General features: G+C 47.1%; 1 protein-coding gene across 7 annotated transcripts in view; it reads right to left on the reverse strand.

Moving 5' to 3' along the window:
- Positions 1–21,809, reverse strand: part of RERE (arginine-glutamic acid dipeptide repeats) — a 422,829-nt gene that overhangs the window by 81,733 nt on the left and 319,287 nt on the right. For all 7 annotated transcript variants that reach the window (XM_042994378.1, XM_042994377.1, XM_042994380.1 and 4 more), the window contains one exon: positions 10,198–10,296. In XM_042994378.1, the coding sequence (XP_042850312.1) occupies positions 10,198–10,296 (99 nt within the window). The remainder of the gene's footprint in view (positions 1–10,197; positions 10,297–21,809) is intronic.

The raw sequence follows: 21,809 nt of genomic DNA on the forward strand, positions 1-21,809 counted from the left end.
CTCAGTTCGGTTGTCGTTTTCCTTACAACTTTGCTTTGCTCTTTCCTTAATTCCCTGGTATATTTATTTGACAGTTCTTCTGTTTCCTCTCGCTGGGATCAACGACAGGGGATGGAGCCCTTTAAAAGGGAAGAAAATACTCTAGAAGTGACCAAACAGGGAGGCACACGAGAGGTTCGGGGGAAACCTGAGAGGCGGGGCGTAGTTTACCCACGTACCACGGTCTCTAAGAAGACCGCCCCGAACCACCAGCCGGCCGGAAGAAAGAGATGTGCAAACAGGTCACTCCGCTCTCCAATGCGTGACGGGTGGTGAGGGAAGACGGGTTAGTCCGAGGGGCCGGAGCCACACCCACACCGGGCCGTCTCCTGAGGCTCTGGCCTCCTCTCCCCGCCATCGCTCGCTCTCCCACGGCCAACAGGGCAACCACACATCAAGTATGAAGCGACGCTGGCAAGACGGAGCTCTCCCCGCTGGAGTCCAGGGAATGAAACCTCACACACCCGGACGGGGTTGGTTGCTTCTTCCAAGGGAAGCCACCGAGAAGGAAAGAACGGGCCACGTCCCGTCGGCTCTGCTGGAGCTAAAGCGCGCACCGGCCGTGGGCTCGGAGGAGAAGCCCCCGAGGCGGCAGCGGGGAGCTCAGCCAAAGGGGCCGCGAGGCCCTGGGGGGCGACCACCTCCACTCAGGTTCTCTTCCATCCGACCCAGTCCACACAGTAGCTTCGGATCGTCCGCCACATCCCAGGCCCTGGGCTCTGTGCTGGGGATACAAGGAGAATTCAACCAGAGGCCCTGACCTCGAGACTTCCTAGCCCCTCGTGGAAGTCCCCACACACACTTGCTGTCACAACCCAGCGCGGCGGACCTCCCCTCTCCCCAGCTCTTCGGCGCGCGGCTAACACACTGCGTGTGTTACCGGGTGATCTTGTTTTAACCCGTCTCCCCCACTGGAACGTCAGCTCCAGGAGGGCAGGGATTTCTGCCTGTTTCGTTCCGGGCCGCAGCACCGGCACCCAGAAGGGCGCCTGGCAGAGCGCCGTCCCGGTTCTCCGCCAACACCTGCGGAACGAACGGACGGGTGAACTTCCAACAGCAATCGACAATCAGAACTGAGTAAGTAACCCGGTGAGCGACACGAAGGGTCATCCCACGTTCACGTTCACACAGGATCGACGGTAACGGAGAACGAGCGGGCTTGCCACCTGCAAGCCCCAACACCAGGCGCAAGAAATACAGAGCCAGCCAGCCAGCCAGCCAGCCAGCCAGCCGTGGGCCCGAGTGCTAAGCCGGTAAGGCCAACTGGGGGAAGTTCTCCTTTATGACCACCAAACACACTCTTGCTTCCCAACACCTCGGCACTTTGCTTTACGAATGTGGAAAATGCACTGGAATTCACCCGTATGAAGTACTTTGGAAACACGTCTTAAAGCAAATTCTGAAATATCAGTGGAAAGTGTCCTTTGACAGCATGCGGGGTGGGGGCGGAGGAAAGAACAACAAAACGCTACTAGGAAATGTAAAAAAAAGTGCGCTGGCACTCCAGTGAAGGGAGCGATTAGGGGGCTACCGAGGCCATTGTGACTTCTACCTAAGAGAGAATTTAGATTTAAGACACAAGAATGCCAGAGAAGAGGAGACAGTTTAAAAGAGTTACTTCCTCTCATCGGGGGGTTCCTTTTTTTTAACCTCCTGTTTCCTTCCCCCCACACTGAACTCCAGTTACCAGACTAACACAGTATGTTTCACCTGTGAAAACGTACGGCTCCAATGTCACCATACATAGAATGTTCCATGCATACACATTAAAATTGGCTCCAGCTCTGTTGCTAAGAAACTGCAGAAGGAAAGGGTTTTCCATCCTCTTCATTTATAAAATAACCACTTTGTCTACAGGAGAACAAATGCAATCTCTCAAGTCCCCTTGTGTCTTGTTCTCATTTTTTAAACGAACAGAGAAAGATGACAGAGAGTGGCTGAAAGTGTATGCTGTCGCCATTTTTTTTACATGCCCTTGGAAATGAGATGGAAAACAAGGTTTCAATAACCCACTGCTGTAGTATTTATTAATCTTTCAAGCTGAAGATTCCCCCCAATACTCCCCCACTTCAAGCAAAAATGAAAAATGTCCCGGGAAAATTGCTCTTTGATTTTAAAAGATTATCCTAAGCAGCAAGGAATAATTTGGGGTGTGCCTGCATGCAGTGTGGGGTTACTTCCCAGGTCTCTGTGCTGTTCCTCATTGCCCTAAGGCCTGAACTTGTACACGCACCAACATGCACACACACATTTAAATTAAATTGGTGCTGCCTCTTGGAGCCCAAGAACAGCACAACTTACTGTTGGTTTTAAACAAAATTACCTAGTATCAGGGCTAGGGGGTAAGGAACTTTAGAAACATACTGGTTAAAGAAAATGAGAAAAAGAACGGCCTTGTTTAGAAAAACAGGCATACTACCTTCTCTGACCACAGTTTAAAGAGGAAGCCTAGAAAGCAATAAAGCCACGTATGTGAAATGCAAGGTCATGGCTAAATTTGTAGATTTAACCCAGAGGCAACTTCTATTGACATGAAACACTGTAATAAATTTTTGAAATATCTCTCTCCTTCTAATGTTCAGCCTATCTCATTTACTAAAGGATTTTAAAATACGTTTCTCTTTACAGGTTGTTATGCAGTAGAGCCTTCCTGCAAACTAACTGACAAAATTGATTGCCTTATACCAACTCTTCCACACATATAATTGATTTTTAATTCACCGTCTCATTTTCGAATGGACTTGGCAGTAATATACTCCACTCTATTCACACTATTGACTTGTTTAAAAAAGGGTTTGATTCAAAGGCTGATGGGCGTCAATCATAGGAAAAATAGTTCAATCTCATTAATACTTGAAGCATTGTGCAAATTTTACTTGTATCTCTATTTTCCTCTTTTATTGACTTGTTTATTTTTTAAAGATTTTATTTTTTGAAGTCATCTCTATGTAGACCCAATGTGGGGCTCCCACCTACAAACCCAAGATCAAGAGGTGTATGCTCTACTGACTGAGCCAGCCAGGCACCCTTATAGTTTTCTTTTTTAACACCAAGGATGGATTTTCGCTATGGACCACAGGAACACATAACACGAGTAATAATATATAAATATGTATATATGTATATACATATATACATATATGTATACATATATACATATATGTATATGTATATAACTTATGTGTAAATAATATGCCAAAATGTCTACTTATCTTTCCTACCCTCCTATCTCAGAATTAAGTTGTTCGTAAGAGGCAGTACCAATTAATTTAAAATTAGAGGAAGGGTAATTAGTTGAGAGAAACAGCTACTTCAATTTAAAATTTACTAACTACCTATTCTGTGTTGTAGAGGTATAGAAAGGTACCTCTAGTTCAAGTTCTGGGTATGTCGTAAACATTCTCAGATTAAGATTTCTTATGAAAGTGAGAATTCCAATAAAATGATTCAACTTATGAAAGTTTACAAACACATACACCAATGTACATACAGGAACAAAGACACAAAGAGGGCAGGAAACCTAGAAACTGGGATGGTAGTGAGGTTTCAACTCCCCTGTAATGATTTTGTAATGATATCCTCACAACAGAGATGATTCACATAAAATTTACAAGAGAAAAAAAGATGAATGGGTTCATATTAGATGACCGACAGGACCCTCCTATCACCAACATTTCTGAATGACTATATAAAATGCCCCACAACTCTAGAAACCTGGTCGTTTCTAAAAATCGATGCCATACAATTAAGGCTTCCCTTATATTGAAAATACACAACTTAAAACTAAACGCTGAGATTATGGACATCTGAAAACCCACACGATGGTAACTGCAGGCTGAGGAGGGCTGGTTCTCTTCCCCTGTCATCATCCCCATCTCTGCTTTCACCTCCAAAACCTCCTGCTGCCAGACAGGACCTTAACTCTGGTTTTGCTGTGGATTCCATTTTCTACAGCTGCCACACAAACAGCAAATAAAATTCATTGTATTTTTGCCCCACTAAGCAGCTCTGTCTTCTGGCACATCCAGATGCCTGGCTTGAAAAGAGTGAACAAGGAAAACAATGTTTTCTTGAGCAGACATTCCAAAAAGGGCCTAACAGAGGCGTCTGAAGACGCTGCTGGGAGAGACACCCCTCAAACAGCTGTGTGTGTCCTGTGGCAATCATTCCTTGACCAGCCACACGGGTTCATCGGTTTACAAATATTCAGACAATTAGTTTGGCATGTCTTGTCAATTTTGAAAGAAGGATTGTCGTTTGTGTTTATGATAACACTGAGCTTTATGCTGAAGGACAGCTTAGACGTTTTAAAATTTATGAATTTGTAAATCCATGCACACGACCAGTTACAGTTTCTCACCGCACCAGGGATGAACTATCTTTGGATAAAAATGTTAGAGATCATTTGTATCTAGGCTGTTCACTCAATGTAGGACATCAACGCTGATACCCAATATTGAAAGGGAAGCATATTTCCAGATAAAAGTTACAGTTACCCATGACCAAGTGGAATCCCCTGCGGGAACACCAGAAGCAACAAAGCCTTCACCTCAGGCGACACCTGGAGTTTTGCTGAAAGCCACCTGGACATGAAAAGAACGTCCCAAACAAACCTGGCCAAGTGGATGGGAAGCAAAGGGTGAAGCGTGCAGCTCAGTGCAGCACCCAACCTTACAACCTTGCAAGTCAGGCCACACTCCACAAGGAAAATGCAGGCCCTGAATTTTAAAAAGAATTCAATTAGCATCCCCAGCATTTCCATAATCAACAGCTGAATGCTAATTAAGAGCACAGCAGCCAGCAGCAATGGAATCCCAGCGCAATAAGCAACAGCAAGCACAGCAAATGCTACCTTCAGCTCACGTGCATAAATAAGCAGAATTAATAACTACCCGAGCATGGAAGGGTGACTTAATCTGTTTCGATTAGGTGCAGTTCAGCCTGGGGCCTTTGTGGTATATTTAAATGTGTTCATCATGTTTAATTAAAAACCTAATAATCTAGAGTTTCTTTTACTTTTTCTTTTCTTTTTTTAACAAGTTCTGATCAGTATTTTTCTCCTCTTTCTCTTCCTAAGTCCTACTCATTTAAATGGCTCCCTGATACGGAACAATATTTTTAGCATAACGTAAGTGAAACCGGTTAACCGTCAGTACAACTCCCAAACGCAGTAGCCAGCCATGCACTTTGGTTCCATCCAACTGACCTAGCATTTCTTTGAAACTGCCTCTCTGATCTGACCCAGTTTATTTAGCCTGAGAGACTGCCTTGAGCTAGCTACCAAGGAGTTTCTCACTCATTCCACTAAAGCGGAGCTCAACTGTCACTTTCTGGCCTAGAATTTGACAGAAATTGGCCCAAATCTGGTATCCATTCCCCAAGATTTAAAGTATTTCAGCCCCCAAAGAAACTTCAGTAAGAAATACCATATCTACAGGGGCACGCGCCTAGGTGGCTCAGTTGGTTAAGCGTCCAATTTTGACTCGGGTCATGACCTCACAGCTCCTAGGTTTGAGCCCCATGTCAGGCTCTGTGCTGACAGCTCGGAGCCTGGAGCCTGCTTCAGATTCTGTGTCTCCCTCTCTCTCTGCCCCTCCCCTGCTCATGCTCTGTCACTCAAAAATAAATAAACATTTAAAAAAATAGTAACATATAAAAAAGAAACACCATTATCAATAGATACACAAGCGGTCAAAGGAATCACGGAGAGAAAATGTAAAATGAAAAGCCTCTCAACTGTGTAATTTTGAGGCCTAAAATCTCAACAATTAGTTAATATCTGAAAGACCTAGGACGAAGAAATTGGGTGGTGTTATCACAAAGAATATAGGAAATTTTTTCCAAAGGTAAAATTTTAAGGTCAGCTTTGAGCGCATGTAAAAGTTTTTCTCTGATGCATAATTATTAACTATTACAAGTTTTAAAATGTTGGAGTGAAGGCAATCTTTTTTTTTTTAATATTTATTTTGAGAGAGAGAGAGACAGAGTGCAAGTGGGAGAGAGGCAGAGAGAGAGGGAGACACAGAATCCAAAGCAGGCTCCAGGCTCCGAGCTGTCAGCACAGAGCTCAACGCAGGGCTCGAACTTTCGAACCTCAAGATCATGACCTGAGCTGAAGCCCCAGGACGATCTTAATTAAAGAACCTTGGGTGCCTGGGTGGCTCAGTGGGTTCAGTGTCTGACTTTGGCTCAGGTCACGATCTTGTAGTTCGTGGGATTGAGCCTCATGTCGCTCTCAGCTGTCAGGACAGAGCCTGCTTCAGATTCTTTGTCCACCCCTGCCCCCCACCTCCGTCCCTCCCCGGAAGATGTGCGCTCTCTCTCTCAAAAATAAACATTAAAAAAAATTTTTTTTTAATCTTTATTCACTTTTGAGAGACAGAGCATGAGTGGAGGAAGGGCACAGAGAGAGGGGAGACACAGAATCCTAAGCAGGCTCCAGGCTCTGAGCTGTCAGCACAGAGCCCGATGTGGGGCTCGAACCCACGAACCGTGAGATCATGACCTGAGCCGAAGTCAGACGCTTACTGACTGAGCCACCCAGGTGGTGCCCCCAAAATAAACATTTTTTAAAAATTAAAAAAAAAGTCTTTACAAACAATAATCTTGAATAAAGCGTTGTTAATATTCTTCAAGCCCCTCTTAGAGACATTAGTCTCTACCAGACCCCATCAGTTAAGTCCCTGCTCTTAAGTTTATGAACTAGGAGGGCAATCAACTCAGAAGTAAAGCCTGTGAGGAGGAGCGGAGGAAGGGGCACGAAAAAGCCAGGGGCAGGCTGCTAACAAACGCTGCAAACTGGGGAAACAACTCAGAAGAGGGCGCGATCGGAGCGGGCTGGGCCCGGGAACTGCCCTGAACCTCAAAGAGCGGTGAAAAGCAGCGAGGGTGTGCACTGGCGAGATGGGGAGAGATTTGTCTGATCAGGGAGCAGCGCACCCGCAGGAGCCAGGACGCACAGGGGCCGCGTGTTCCCAGCCCGGCCAGGGGTTCGCACTGTCAGGTGCTCATTCCACCAACCCTTGCACACAGGAGTGTCCGGTTCATATAAATGCAAAGGAAAACAACTTCATCGACGCTGCTGCAGTTAGATCAAATGGATATACTGGAGGCAGTGATGCTTAAAAATAAGTAAAATGTCAGGGCGCCTGGGTGGCTCAGTCAGATGAGCGTCTGGCTCTGGATTTCGGCTCAGGTCATGATCTCACTGTTTGTGGGTTTGAGCCCCGCGTTGGGGCTCTGTGATGACAGTGTGGAGCCTGCTTGGGATTCTCTCTCCCCATCTCTCTCTGCCCCTTCCCCTCCAAAATAAATAAACTAAAAAATAACTAAGACGTCCAGGTACACAGAAAACATGGGAGGGGAAAAAGAAGAGAGGTAGGCCCACGTACTTACTTTAGTTGGGACACGCTTTGCTTACTCCTGTTGAGTGCTGGGGTGGGAAATGAGGGGACTTCCAGGGAAGAGGCCACACACACAGAGGGTGATGCTCTCGCAGCCAAAACCAGGCCAAGGCAGGACCTCACTAGTGATGGTGCCTCGCTGCCACATCGAGCTGGCCCAAGATTTGAGAGGCTCCCTTCAGCCTATCAATTATTCAATCCCTCTTTTCCATTCACTTTTGAGGTTTTAGAAAATGAAGCTTAACTTCCTATAAATAAGGGGACGGCCATTTGATCTCTGAGTTCTGCAAGGGCTGGAGGCCTGCCAACATATTTCTCAAAACCTACACCGAAACAAGAAGCAGACACGATAGAAATGAGCCCAATGACAAGGGCTTATGCAGTTACGGACCATTATCATGTCCGCCTAGAGTCGTGCTTCACTTTTTAAAATAAAGCCGAGCGTTTTCTGATGTGTAAGACTCCCCTTTCCCTCCCACCGGCTGCCGACAGCAGGGACACGGTTCACATTGTGCCCAAGAGAAGCGAGTGCAGCAGGAAAAGGAAAGCAGCTTTCTTTTAAGTGGGAGTCTTTAAATTCCAGGGCGAATGAGAGGTCTGGGAGACAGGAAGGGTGAGTGCCTGGCCGCCCGGCCGCTGAGGAGCCCCGGGGCGTCAGCGCTAAGGAAGGAACAAGAAGGGCATCGGGGCACGTGGGCGCTGATGGGGTCTCCGGGTTGGTGGCATTTCACACATTCCTTCCATCCTTTCACCTCCCCACATCTTTCTGTCACCAAGACTTCCCGAGGAACTTTAAAATTTCATCAGTCACAAGTCGGATCTCCTTGTCACAGAAACGGGTCCACAGTGAAAACCACATCCACGGGACTTTACAAAACAAACGAATGTGACGTGTGTACTCTGCCAGTGTCTGAACAGGAACAGATGTTTAAGATGCCCCCAACTCTTTACTGATCGTGTAAAGGTTTTAAACTTTTAATTTCTAAACAGCAGCACCCACCTCATCATGCGTCTGATAAGCTGCAAGTGTTAACGGGCTATGAAAAAGCTCTCTCCCGACCAAGCCTTCAGGGGCCGCTTCAGTCCGCCCCTGCTACCTCCTCGTCTCCTACTTTGCCCCCGACTGCCCAACCCCCACGTGGCCTTTCCTCGAACAATCGCCTTGGCTCTTGCTCCAACGTGCACCCAGGGTCTCGCCATTTCCCACCGGCACTGCCACCATGCTGTCCGCTCACCGGTCTCAGGCCCGGATGCTCGCAACTGCCCCGGAAGCCCACCTGCGACTCAGTGGCCAGAGGGCGCCCGCCAGCAGATGATGGTACCCTCTGCTCAGAATCTGCCCACGCAGAGCGAAGAGCGAGGCACCGACCGTGGGTCCGCAGGCCGCGCCCGATCCCCGCACTATCCCTTCCCCGCAGACACATGCCTGCCTCCGTCCTGAACGCACCCGGGGCCCGGAGTTCTCTCTCCCGGCCACGCTTTCACCGTAGGGCCCCGATCTAAAAGGCTCACCTCTGCTCAAATGGTTCTTACCAGGCCTTTCCTCAGCCCCTTCTGCCACACAGCCCCTCACCCGGCTTACTCCCCATCCTCCTTGCCTACTCGGTCTTCCCCAGCGTGTGTGTGTACCGCCACTTAACAAATATTGATTTACAGACGGTCTCTCCTCTGAAAACAAACACAAGCCTCGTGAGGAGGGACCTTTGCTCTTGATACGGCTCCTAGCACAGCACCCGGCACACAACAGGTACTCGATAAATATTGCCGAAATAAACAAAAGGGCAAGATCAGGAAAGCACCAAGAGCTTCTGAGCACGCTTTCTTAGCAGATTCAGAACACAGGCGAGGAACTTAAAATCGACAGGTCTACCAGTGACAGCCGCCATCTTCGTTTCTTTCAACCTAAAGGGCAAACGTCAAGCCGTAACACGCAAACACGAGACCGTATCTGCAAGAGCACAAGCAGTCTGTAAGTCTCTGACAGCAACGCCTTTCAGAAGTCACAAGATGGGGATGTAGCTCCATGGGAACTCAGTCGGCTGGGACAGGAATCCGTGGGTTTTCAATCTGTGCTTGTGGGCACCTATCTTATCTCCCTACCTTCTTTGCTGAGCCACGATGACAGGACGAATATGTAAGATCCACTATATTTATATAATCGGGTCTATGCTACCTGCTTTTGAGTAACGTCCTTCAGCAGGTTAGGGATCCCGCTGGCCCTCCAAATAAAAACAAGGCAACAGCCCCGCTCTAGGTTACGCAGCAAATGGTTTTAACGCTTATGTCTTAAGGGGCATGTGGGCGGCTCAGTCGGTCGAGTGTCCGACTCGGCTCAGGTCGTGATCTCACGGTTCATTGAGTTCGAGCCCCGAGTCAGGCTCTGTGCCGACAGCGCCGAGCCGGCTTCAGATCCTCTGTCCTCCTTTCTCTGCCCCTCCCCTGCTCACGCCTTCTCTCTCAAAAATAAAAAATAAGCATTAAAAATGCTTATGTCTTAAAATAGGCATCAAACGCTGACTTGCTGAAACCAGCCAACCAACCCTACAGATTCTTCTGTCTTTCCATGAAACCGGAGAACATCCTTCCCACTGAGCTTCCTAAAAAGCAAGTCTTTCTGTGCAACTTTGAGGTTTAAAGTCTCCTTCCTTTGACTGCTGGGTACCATGGACAGTCCCCGGAGGAGCAGGGAGGTCACGCACGGAGAAGCAGACACCCCGGTGACCCAGACCGCAGGGCCAGTCCCGTCCGAGCTCACCACTTCGTCCTCGGTCCAGCACTTCTCGATCAGCTTGGGCACGGGCTTCTTGACCAGGCGCTGCAGGGCTTTGCCAGCGTCATAACCACTTTCATGGAGCTAAAGCAACAACAACAACAACAGTTTTAGTCAGATAAGTGTGCCAAGTAGCAGATCTGGAAGCAAATCAATGAAAGAGAAGCCCTGCGTTTGTCCTGACAGAAGAATCACGGAACGGGCATGCTCGTCAGCAGAATTCACATCCCCCCACCCCAGGTCCAGCAGTTCGGGGAAAGGGAGGCAGGCAAGGCAGAGAACATTTTGGCAAGAACAGAACAACGTTAAGAACGGTAACATTTACTGAACATCTGACCTGGCACAGAGGTAAACACATTCCTCGTGCTCATTATTTTTTTTTAATCCTGTATTTTTTTAATTCTCTCATTTAAGCTTATGGGGCAGGAAGTATAGTCACCTCATTTTATGGATAAGGAAACTGAGGCATAGAAAGGTCAAGTGTAAAGGTGCTCACCACACTAAACCAGTAGGCGGCAAAGCCAAGACTCCGACCAGGCAACATGATTCCCACTCACCCTCGTCCCCTTCTCCCCAGAGCAGTTCAAAGACCTACTGCATTATGTTATCTCCTGGTAGCATTTCTGGAGTCTTGCTACTGTAGTCATTTCATTAAAAAAATCTGAAGTACCTAAACTATACGAGCTTTGTAATGAAACTCTGTAACAGCATACTAACTGCTCAGCACACACGAAGGAAGATACTGGTTTATCTACACATTCCTCTTAGGACCAGACTTCTCTCTCATCAAAGGCGATCAACCTTTCCCACTCCACATCCTTTCCAACCCCAGGCAGTGCCGGACACCGCTCCCCCTCTCTATCTCGCAAAGACACTCCTTTCCTGTTCACGTGACCCCAGTCCGCTTCCACTTGCAGACAATGGAGTGAAGGAGCAGGTAGAAGGATCCTCTGGCTTAACCTCCCACCTCCCACCTGTGGCTGTCACTTCAGAATTCTCACCGGAAATCTGACTTTCCTCTACATATCTAGTTCCCTGGCACAAGAATCCGTTTTGGCTAGGGGTGCCTGGGTGGCTCGGTCGGTCGAGCGTCTGACTTCGGCCCAGGTAACGATCCCACGCTCCGTAGGTTCCAGACCCACGTTGGGCTCTGTGCGGACAGCTCAGAGCCTGGAGCCTGCTTTGGATTCTGCATCTCCCTCTCTCTCTGCCCCTCTCCCACTCTGTCCCTCAAAAATAAATGAACGCTAAAAAAAAAAAAAAAAAAAAAAAAAAGAATCCGTTTTGGCTAAGACCCGTATCTCCAGTACCTCACAGTCCGTTGCGTATGGAGAGCCAGCAGAAATACCAGTTACGTTAATAAATAAATTCCTTCAACTATCGTCCCTATACAGACTCCACCCCAATCTAAAGCTCAGTTGATTCAAATTCATTTGGCCTCATGCTGACTGAGCGCCTACCGTGTTCTAGGCAATGTAACAGACCCCAGGCATACACCAGTGGACGAAACAGGCAAAGGCACCCCTGCGCTCATGGAGTAGACCCGACCTTCTCACCCATGCTTCAATCCCTTACCTGGATGATTCACCAGCATCTGCTGCAGACTCAGTACAAATAAAGTACAAACCTTAGTAACCCATGATTTTTATTTCAGGAAACTTGCAAACCACTGGGGATGTGTTGTGAGGACACAATACAGATGAGATGACGAGACCAAGTAGGCTACAGTAATTGCTACCCGCCCCGGTGTAAGTCAAGAGCTCCAGACTCAGAAGACAAGAGCGTGCGGTGTTTCCCCTCTTTAGTAGAAGACTCATAGGAAAGACACACACACCGCCTTCCTGGCAACTGCAGCAGGCCTAGGCTGAGCATATAGTAAGCCTGCAGTAAATATTTGTTGAATAAATTAAAATAATATTTGAAACATACCCAGCAAGCCTCTCTTCTAACTATTCAACTGCTATTGGAAGGGCTATGACAAATATCCATTTTCATCGTTCAGTCAGAGAAAGTATTACAAGTTAAAATTTCCTGAGTATTCTCACAGTTTGGGGGGCCTCAATTAATTTTAAATCCAGGTCCAAGAAGTCCAGGCTATATGTTAATTATAACAACAAGTCCCTACATTAAAACGAAACAGAACAAAACACCTATAGCAACAATCCACGTTGGATCCTGTTTTGATGATGATACTGGGTGTGTGCTGAGGGTATATGTCATGAATATGAATGCTAGATATTAACTTTTATACCTTCGTAACATTCATCATTAGACTTTAAAAAATAAAATAGTATACTATACTATAAATACCATACTAAATAAATCCTAAAATAAAATAGCATAATTTGGAAATGTTTGAAAACTGTCCAGGGTCGCCTGGGTGACTCAGTCAGTTAAGAGTACAACCCTTGGTTTCGGCTCAGGTCATGATCCCAGAGTCAGGGATCAAGCCCCGCCTCGGGCTCTATGCTGAAAGCACGATTCTCTCTCTCCCCCCTCTCTCTGCCCCTCCCCTGCTTCCACTCACACTACACATGCTCGTTCTCTCTCAAAATAAACTTAAAAAAAAAAAAAAAAAACCGTCTAATCTAGACTTCTTTCAGAAATATAAAAAGATGAAAACGAAGTTAGGTTTTCAAATTTTGCCCAATATCTAGAACAAGCAGATGCGTGTCAAGCTCTGTAATATAACAAGAATCTAGAATATGAGGTTAACAACATGGATCAGAACCGAATAAGAGAAAAAAATTGCAGGCCTATTTCATTCTTTAAAAAGCACATATTTTAGTGATAATCTGAAGTCAATTCAAGTTGATCAGGTCATAAATTCTTAATAAAAAGCTTATGGGAGACTAACAACATTTCTTCTGGGGTAATTGTAAAGAGACAAAAGACCGTGGACTCTGGAGCTAGACAATCAGATTCAAACACTAGGTCTGTTACTTACTAAGTATGTGAACTCAGACGAGTTACTCATCTTCTCTGGGCCTTAATTTTGTCATCTTTAAAAATGAGTAGAGGGGCACCCGGGTGGCTCAGTCAGTTGAGCGTCCGACTTCAGCTCAGTCCATGATCCCACAGTTTGTGGGTTTGAGCCCCGCGTCGGGCTCTGTGCTGGCCGCTTGCCCAGAGCCTGGAGCCTGCCTCGGATTCTGTGTCTCCTTCTCTCTCTGCCCCTCCCCTGTTCATGCTCTGTCTCACTCTGTTTCTCAAAAATAGATAAATGTAAAAAAAAAAAATTTTTTTTTTTTTTTTTTTTTTTTTTTTAATAAAAATGAGTAGAACAGGGGCGTCTGGGTGGCTCAGTCAGTTAAGTGTCCAGCTCTTGATTTTTGGCTCAGGTCATGATCTCACAGTTGTGAGACTGAGCCCCATGTCGGGCTCCACGCTGATGGCTCGGAGCCTGCTTGGGATTCTCTCTCTCTCTGCCCCTCCTCCCGCCCTCACGCGCACACTCGGGCATTCTCTCTCTCTCAAAATAAAAATTAAAAATAAAAATTAAATTAAAAATAAAAATAAACTTTAAAAAATGGTAGAGTGAGAACTTCTACCTCTTAGGGGATTATGAGGTTAGCATTAGAAAAAAGCATGAAAATTGCCCAGAACTGTACCTAGCACGTAATATACTAAATGAGTATTAGCAATTCATTTTTAAAAGGGAAGAGAAAAAAAATAAAGGAAGGAGCCTCTACTCAATTTTCACCAATTTTCTAGATTAGACAGTAGTCTTTCCAGAGAGAGACAAAAACTGTTAAACTATAAACAAAACCACTTATGTTTCACATAATTATTCATGTTCATAATTTTGGAAGTTTGACTAAAACTCTGGTACAGTACACAGGAAAAATTAAGAAGAATTTTAAATCTTCTGTGGCTGATGGGAGAACGTAAGGCCTGTTCCAAAAGTGAGCGGCTGAAGGAGCAGAGCCAATGAAACGTCATCAGCCCTCCCTGTGCCATTCCTGCCTCTCGGGGAACCGAGGACGGTTCTGAACGAGACTCGGAAGACAGGTTCCAAATGCCTCGCTGAGCTTCTGGTGGTCTGGTCTGTCGGACAGGCTGGCCAGTGCGTGTGCGGCGCCCTCCAAGAGATCCCCGCCGGGTGGCTAACGTCCCCGAAGCACAGGCTGGCGCTCGCACCCCTGCACGAATCTGCACTGGACACCACGCTCTCCGTGGCGTGGGCCGTACCCTGGGCTTCCTGCTGCTACTCTGCTCTCTAAATACTGGCCAATGCCTTGCTTTCGTCCCGTCCACCGTCTGCCTGTCCTCTTAAAATATCCCCGTTCCTGACCTTTCCGTGGAAGGAATCCAATAAATATTTAGTGTCTACCCCTCCCCCCTCTAGAAAGACATTCAAAAAGTCAGAACTACGGGATTGTTCACCAACAGTGATGAAATATTTACTGAACAAATGAAGTTCGGGCATTACTGCGCTGTCCTCAATATGCATAAAGGCTGGGACACAGGCTGGGTCGGGGGGTGGGGGGTGGGTCTGCCTTCCCTCTTCCTAGGGAACCAAAACAAACCTCTCTACACACTCACCTTCTTCTGAATGTTACTAACATTTATTTCTACTTTCTAGGAATTCTAAGAACACTCTGAGTTTTCATTTCTTTATGGAAATACTTCAATGATACTTCATTAAAGATGTACTTTTAGCATACAAAAAGTCATTATGGCCCACACAGCTTCACAAAAATGAAGATTACATTTTGAGCCCCTGGGGAAAATTACTGTTGTTGAGGACACCCTTCGTTCCTTCCACAGGTGTTTGCAGAGTGCTAAACTGCCAGGGACAGATATAGCTCACGAAGAACAAAGAGAACGGTCAGCAGGAAAGTAAGACCGAGAAGGGTCTGTAACAGTCACTGCAAAGTCTCAGTCTTGCAGAACGTGTCTATCTAAATCTCACATTCAAAATCTAGGGTCCCAAAAGGCTGGGGACTACCTTCTTTAGTCCACGTATCAAGCAACAAGGAAGGCCTTCTAAAAGGGGGTTTGTTTTCTAGATGACCACGAAGATTTCCTTTCTTTGGGTTGGAGACAAAATAATGCTTGAGGAAGAGCTTAACTGGGTATTTCCACTGTATTCCTGACGTAAATCAGAATTAAGTCTACCAAAATACTGGCTATCTTAAATCTCTAAAATTGTCATTAACAACATTCCCCTCTAATATAGTGTCGAGCTCTAACAGATTAAAGTAATTTCATCTTGAGGAAAACATGATATGGGTTTCAAATTTTAAACCCCTGATCACAGCCATACACACACATTCATATAGTCAGGAAATGCAGTATAGGCTTCCCAATATCGCTAAGGTAAAAGGTCCTTTAATGTGAATAAAATTCTCTTCCATTTCTCCAGAGAAGACTGTTCAAAGAAATTGCAACGAAGACAGGGGGAGAACCCCTCAAACGTCTTACAGCTTCACTTTGTAGCCTTGGAAAAACAATTAAAGCAAGGTAAGTAAACCTTCTGTCCATTCTGCAACCGAGCAAGGCTGGTAAGATCTGGGATTAAATGCGATTTTAATGTAGAGTACAGTGAGCTGTACCATTTTAGAGCAGATGGGAAAAGACCACTGCAAAATGCAGGGACCAAGAAAAAGCATCGTTACTCAACCAGCTTCCAATGTTTATGAGCTACTGGGGAGAGAAGCATTTAGATCTTACACCATCCCCATCACCCCGCCAGCCACTAAAGCAGGATGTCATTCAGCAGAAACCACTGTTTTCAAATCCATCATCACAAGGGGTGTGTGTGTGTGTGTGTGTGTGTGTGTGTGTGCACGCGCGCGCCCCGCACGTAATCCAATGATCAAGGAGGCACAGACTTGTAAATCTGCTGCTTCCGCATCACTGAACTGCAGGTCTGCACTTCTACACGAGTAAAATCAGTCTTTCCCTAAACCACAGGTCGATACCTGGGGAATCTGATAACAAGACGGTGGTTCTTCAACGCGCCAGCCTTTCAAGTCACTCCATCCCGGAACGATCCCGGCCCGGTTGTTTTCCTGCGCTTTGCTCTTTGTTCCCCGGGCCTGGCTCCGCAGAACCCTCGGGCCGCGTTCCTTCCTCGGCCTTTGGTCCGTTCACTGTGAAACGGCCAACAGGACCCTCCCGCACCGGGGGCCCACCCGCGTCTACCGGGCCTCCCGGCGGCCGTGGGGCCCGGGGGGACGGCCCCGCCTCAGAGGCAGGCTGCGGGCACCACGTTCTCTCTGCCCCCCGTCCCGTCAGCAAGGGCCAACTAAGCGGCTCCCAGGGCCACCGCCGCGCTAGCAAGGCCCCGCACGAGCGAGCCAGCCGGGTGGACGCGGCAGGAGCCGTGGCGCTAAAAACGAGAGCAGCTTGAGGAACACGCTCCCGGTCTGGTTCCACCGTGGCAAACGGAACCGCCACACCGAACCCGCAGAGCCAAAGCCACCGCGCCACACGCAAGCGCATTTAGCCAGTTGCGTGAAAAGCTCTCTGCGACTTCAGGCGCCCGGCAGCCCCTTCTGTGGAAACCGCCCCAGAGTCCGTGCCTTCTGTCAACACCTAGCGAACCCAGCGCGGGATCTGGGGCAGGAGACGGACTCTTGTCAGCAGTTGTGTCACAAACCGGCCGCGCTGAGGTTTTCGACCGTCAAACGGGCCTAACACCACCGTCCCTCAGCCGCGTCCAAAGACAACGGAAGGTACTAAATGAGATACGACGTGACAAGATACGTGAAATGTCAAAAAGCTACGCGCCGTGTAGCGGTGTCTTCACCACAGGGAACATTTCAGGTACACATCTCTCACCTAAGACTACCGGGCACATACAAGTTCAGTAGATCATCTATCGTGCAGCGCTGGGGCCCACGCACCCTCGATGGTCAGCTGCGGCTTCTGACCTCTCCGGGATCAGCAGGAAGAAAGGATCGTGCCACAAGAAGAAAAACACATTTCTGCATAATTGCCCAAGTTAAATCTGCAACTCTCGCTCTGCCTGACAAATCACTCCCTGCTTATTACTTTCTATAATTTAATATATATAAGTGCTTTACTGGCAAGCTTCTCGAAAGAATAAATAATACTTAATGACTGCCTACAGTTTAATTAACTCATGATTGAACTTCTCATGGATTGCTATAAACATTAAATTATATCCTTCCTCAAAGCTGCCATGGATGGAGATCTTGTTTCAAGCTTTAACTCTCCTGCCTAAACAATTTTGAATTTGCAGCAAATCTGTATATTGCACAGGGAGGTGAGAGAATCAACCTTAATGTCTGGTTATAAAGTATGTTATTTTATAGAGCAAAAACGAGGTCTTAACTTAAATAAGACTGAATATGCGCACATGTCCAAACACCTCATTTATATTACAGCAATCATTAAGCATCTCTGGATCCCAGGCAGTCTTATTAGCACAAACTCTGTGTATTACCACAAGGCTTCAAGTTTCTGCTGTGGCTTCTCATCTTAGCTGCCATTTTCTGTCTGCGTGATGTTGCAAATAAATTTTCCTTTTGGCACGGCTCAGCTGTCAGGCACCCCTGTTCTATAATGAACCCATGAATTACATCTCCCTGCTCTGACATCTCCGGTCTCACACATCAAAATATTGTTCTTCGATTGTAATTTATAACTTAATTTAAATGTCCCTTTTGCTATGACCTTTTTAGATCAAATGGCATCGCATCTGGCAGTTTCTCCTACCCCAAAGCATCCTTTTGCAATTATAGCCATTATAATAACTGCAGAAAAAGCCTTAGACTGCATTCATGCTAAATATTAAATAATTGCAGTCCATTAAGAACAGTATTAGGTTTAAAAGTCTTTTGCTCTGTGAAATGTTTATTTGCAAGAAAGTGCCAAAATAGCTTAGAAAGGAAAAAAAGTGGGATTTGGAAGAGATCTTAAAATTCTCCGTGTAGTTCTAATTATTTCAACCATTTACGTAAATGAGAAAGATCTCAAAGAAGTCAAAGACAAAACTTTTTTTTTTTTAATTAATGTTTGTTTATTTTTGAGACAGAGAGAGACAGAGCATGAACGGGGGAGGGGCAGAGAGAGAGAGGGAGACACAGAATCCGAAACAGGCTCCAGGCTCTGAGCGGTCAGCACAGAGCCCGACGCGGGGCTCGAACTCACGGACCGCGAGATCGTGACCTGAGCCGAAGTCAGCTGCTTAACCGACTGAGCCACCCAGGCGCCCCAAAGACAAAACTTTAAAAAATCTGTCTCGGGGCGCCTGGGTGGCTCAGTCGGTTAAGCAGCTGACTTCGGCTCAGGTCACGATCTCGCGGTCCGTGAGTTCGAGCCCCGCGTCGGGCTCTGTGCTGACCGCTCAGAGCCTGGAGCCTGTTTCGGATTCTGTGTCTCCCTCTCTCTCTCTGCCCCTCCCCCGTTCATGCTCTGTCTCTCTCTGTCTCAAAAATAAACAAACATTAATTAAAAAAAAAATTAAAAAAAAAATCTGTCTCATAATCCATGATATACAGATGTCCACATATTTTCAGTCATACCACCATCACCAATGAGCCAGTCAGGCTCAAAATATGTACGTGTGCGCACCAAAAAACTCTAACTGAAACTACAGGCACGCTATTCATTTTTGTTTGGCCACTGTCACTCCAAATAATGCTATTTGATCACTAGAAAGGCTGAATTTGTCTGAACGTTCTTGCGGGGGCACATTTAAAAGACTGCGGCAAAGATGCAGAACGTAGCTGCTTGAAGCAGGGCTGAGGGGCGGGTCTGGGGAGTTTTCAGAGGGAAAACAGTCGCTGCACCAACCCTCCCCGCGACAGTCCGTGTGTAACTACAAGGTTCCAGAACCCGCACCAGCCCCTGGGGCCGGGGTGGGGGTGGGGGGGCCCAAGTCGCTGGGTGCCGCGTGTGTGTTGCAAAGTCTGGGACCTTTCGGACTCCACCACTCTTCCCGCCACCACGTGTGGCAAGAGTACTAACAACGAGGACGCAAAACTGAGAGGTCTGCTCTCTTGCTCAAGGCCACTTCCACGGCAGAGAGCGAGGACTCTAACATAAACCCACGTCCAGGAGGAGCTGGGAGACCCGGGCCCGCGCCCGCGGCTATCCTGGGGCAGTTCAGGCCTGGCGGGCTCCAGACCCCTCCAGCTGCAAGGACACAGCCAGCACACGGTCCGTCTGCATGTGGGGGCAGGCGGGGTGGCCGGAGGGAGGGAACCAGCAACTCAGAGAGGAGGACATGCACCCACATGAAGAAAATGATGAGATGAGCTCTCCTCAAAACACACAAGGTGCCAGTGGACACTGACGGGGGTGACATTTACCATTTTGAAAAACCAAGATGACTTCATAGAGCAGGTTTTGAAAATCAATGATCAGTGCGGTATGATTGATAACCCTGCCCATCATCAACAAAGAGCAACAACCAAACTGAACACATTCTAGGAACCAACAAAAATAGGCAGCAACATGTCCAGGTAACATCTCACGACTGTATTTCCCACGGCTGATGCAACACCGCCATATTTCTGATTCATAATTACTTCCCACATAATATTGTGTCTAGAAATTAGGGGGTCTCTATCTCCTGGCCATGGTGTCTTGGAAGGTATTTAAAACCCACGGAACAGGAGCCTCAACCAGCAAGCTGATTAGAAAGGAGGCATCAAATGCCGGCACCAACTGAGATCAGTAAATGCTCTTAAAAACACCGAACAAACCAAACTCTAAATGTCTTGGCTATTTCTGGCCACCTAGCTATTTTGAGGCTCTCATCTGACATCATCTTCATAAACACCTGGAAAGAAGAATCCACGGAGGGCCTGCGACCAACGATGAGGGTTTGGGAGTTCGGCAGAGACGAAGCCGCAACAGGAAAGGGTTCCCCGCTCTGGCTCATTCAAACGCCAGCTCTGCCACTAGCTGTGTGGTCGCAGGCAAGTCCATTATCTCTCTAAACCACCGCTTTCTCCGCTGCAGAAAGGCAGAATACAGCGCCTATTCCGGAGAATGTTTAGGATGAAAAGATAGACGGCAACCGCTGAGCAGGATTCCTGGAGCACGGGAAATATTCCATCAAGGACAGCGGACTAAAAAGGGACAGGGCTGCACGACAGTCACAGGGAAGCAGCACTAAGGAAAGTGGACGAACTTAAAAAGACCACACGAAGGAAGTTTTTTCTGCAATACTTACAACACAGGATAAAACGTGGGCTTGAGAATGGAAACCGAGGACCTGGTGACTTGTGGGGAACCGAGCAAACATCTGAGTCTGGGAACCAGGAAACTGAGGGGAGAGTTAGCCACTGTGCCAGGAGGAGCAGGTGGCCTGGGCAAGGGGTCTGGGGTTACCCCTCTGCACAGCATCGCAGCCCCCAGCTTCCTCACCGGCAGTGGAGGGGCCGAACGAGGTCATTTTTGGGGCCTCAAACTCGTTTGTTTTCTTTTAGGGAAAGAGAGAGAGAGCATGCAAGTGGGGGAAAGGGTCAGAGGAAAAGAGAGAATCGGAAACAGACTCCATGCTTTGTGCAGAGCCCGAGGCGAGCCTCGATACCCGCGGCCCTGAGATCACGATCTGAGCCAAAATCAAGAGTCGGATACCCAACTGACAGAGCCACCCAGGTTCCCCGTGGAACTCCAAAGTTTTTAAAATTCCTTCTCTTTACAGAGGTTTCTTTTAAGGTGAAATACTAAAGGATGCTATTTTTGAAAACATAAATGGGGGGCGCCGGGGTGGCTCCGTCGGTTGAGCATCTGACTTCGGTTCAGGTCACGACCTCGCAGTTCGTGAGTTCGACCCCGCGTCGGGCTCTGTGCTGACAGCTCGGAGCCTGGAGCCTGTTTCAGATTCTGTGTCTCCCTCTCTCTCTGCCCCTCCCCTGCTCATGCTGTCTCTCTCTCTCAAAAATAAACATTAAAAAAATCTTTGAAGATATAAACGGTAATATTTTAATACATTCAGTTAGAGAAATCGTAAAATAAACAATACGGCCACTGAACTCTGCCAGCCTGCCCAGGCCAGACCCTGAACAGCAAGCTGCCGCAGAAGCTTCTCTTACACCCACTGGTTAGTGTCTACATTTTCAGGTTTCTGTGGAAACTGGAGTAGTTTATGCCACAGGTTTTTAAATAAAATTATGGATAGTTAATCATCTATATAGCTAGCATATATATAAAACCTCACTTCCTAGAAACAAAATCTTTCCTCCTGCTCTTTGGGTGAGAGTCCAGGCAAAGGACGCAGAGAGAAGGCAAGCTGTCGTAGATCTAAGCCAGAAGCCATGTGCTCCTGAGGGGAAGCTGACTCCTTAGGACTCAGCAAAGCAATCAATCCCTTAAGGATAAGACGCGGCTCAAAGATCCAGAATGAGTACACCTCTGGCCACAAACAGGAAAATTGCTGGCAGACGCATCAACCTAGACTGTGTATGCTGCTTTTCTGAATGAGAATTATTTGTCAACTTGGAAAGACCTACGTCTGATCACAAGTGGAAATTAAAACCCTTTTCCATTTCCTTAGCATCCTCCCAGCCTTGAATACAGAAAAACGGTACGTAAGGCTCTAAACTAGAGGCTGACAGAAAAGAAACCAGTTTTATCCTTCTCATGGAGATGTATGCACTAGTGAACCTATT

Source organism: Panthera tigris, chromosome C1 (genome assembly GCF_018350195.1).
Source record: "Panthera tigris isolate Pti1 chromosome C1, P.tigris_Pti1_mat1.1, whole genome shotgun sequence".
Lineage (NCBI taxonomy): Eukaryota > Metazoa > Chordata > Mammalia > Carnivora > Felidae > Panthera > Panthera tigris.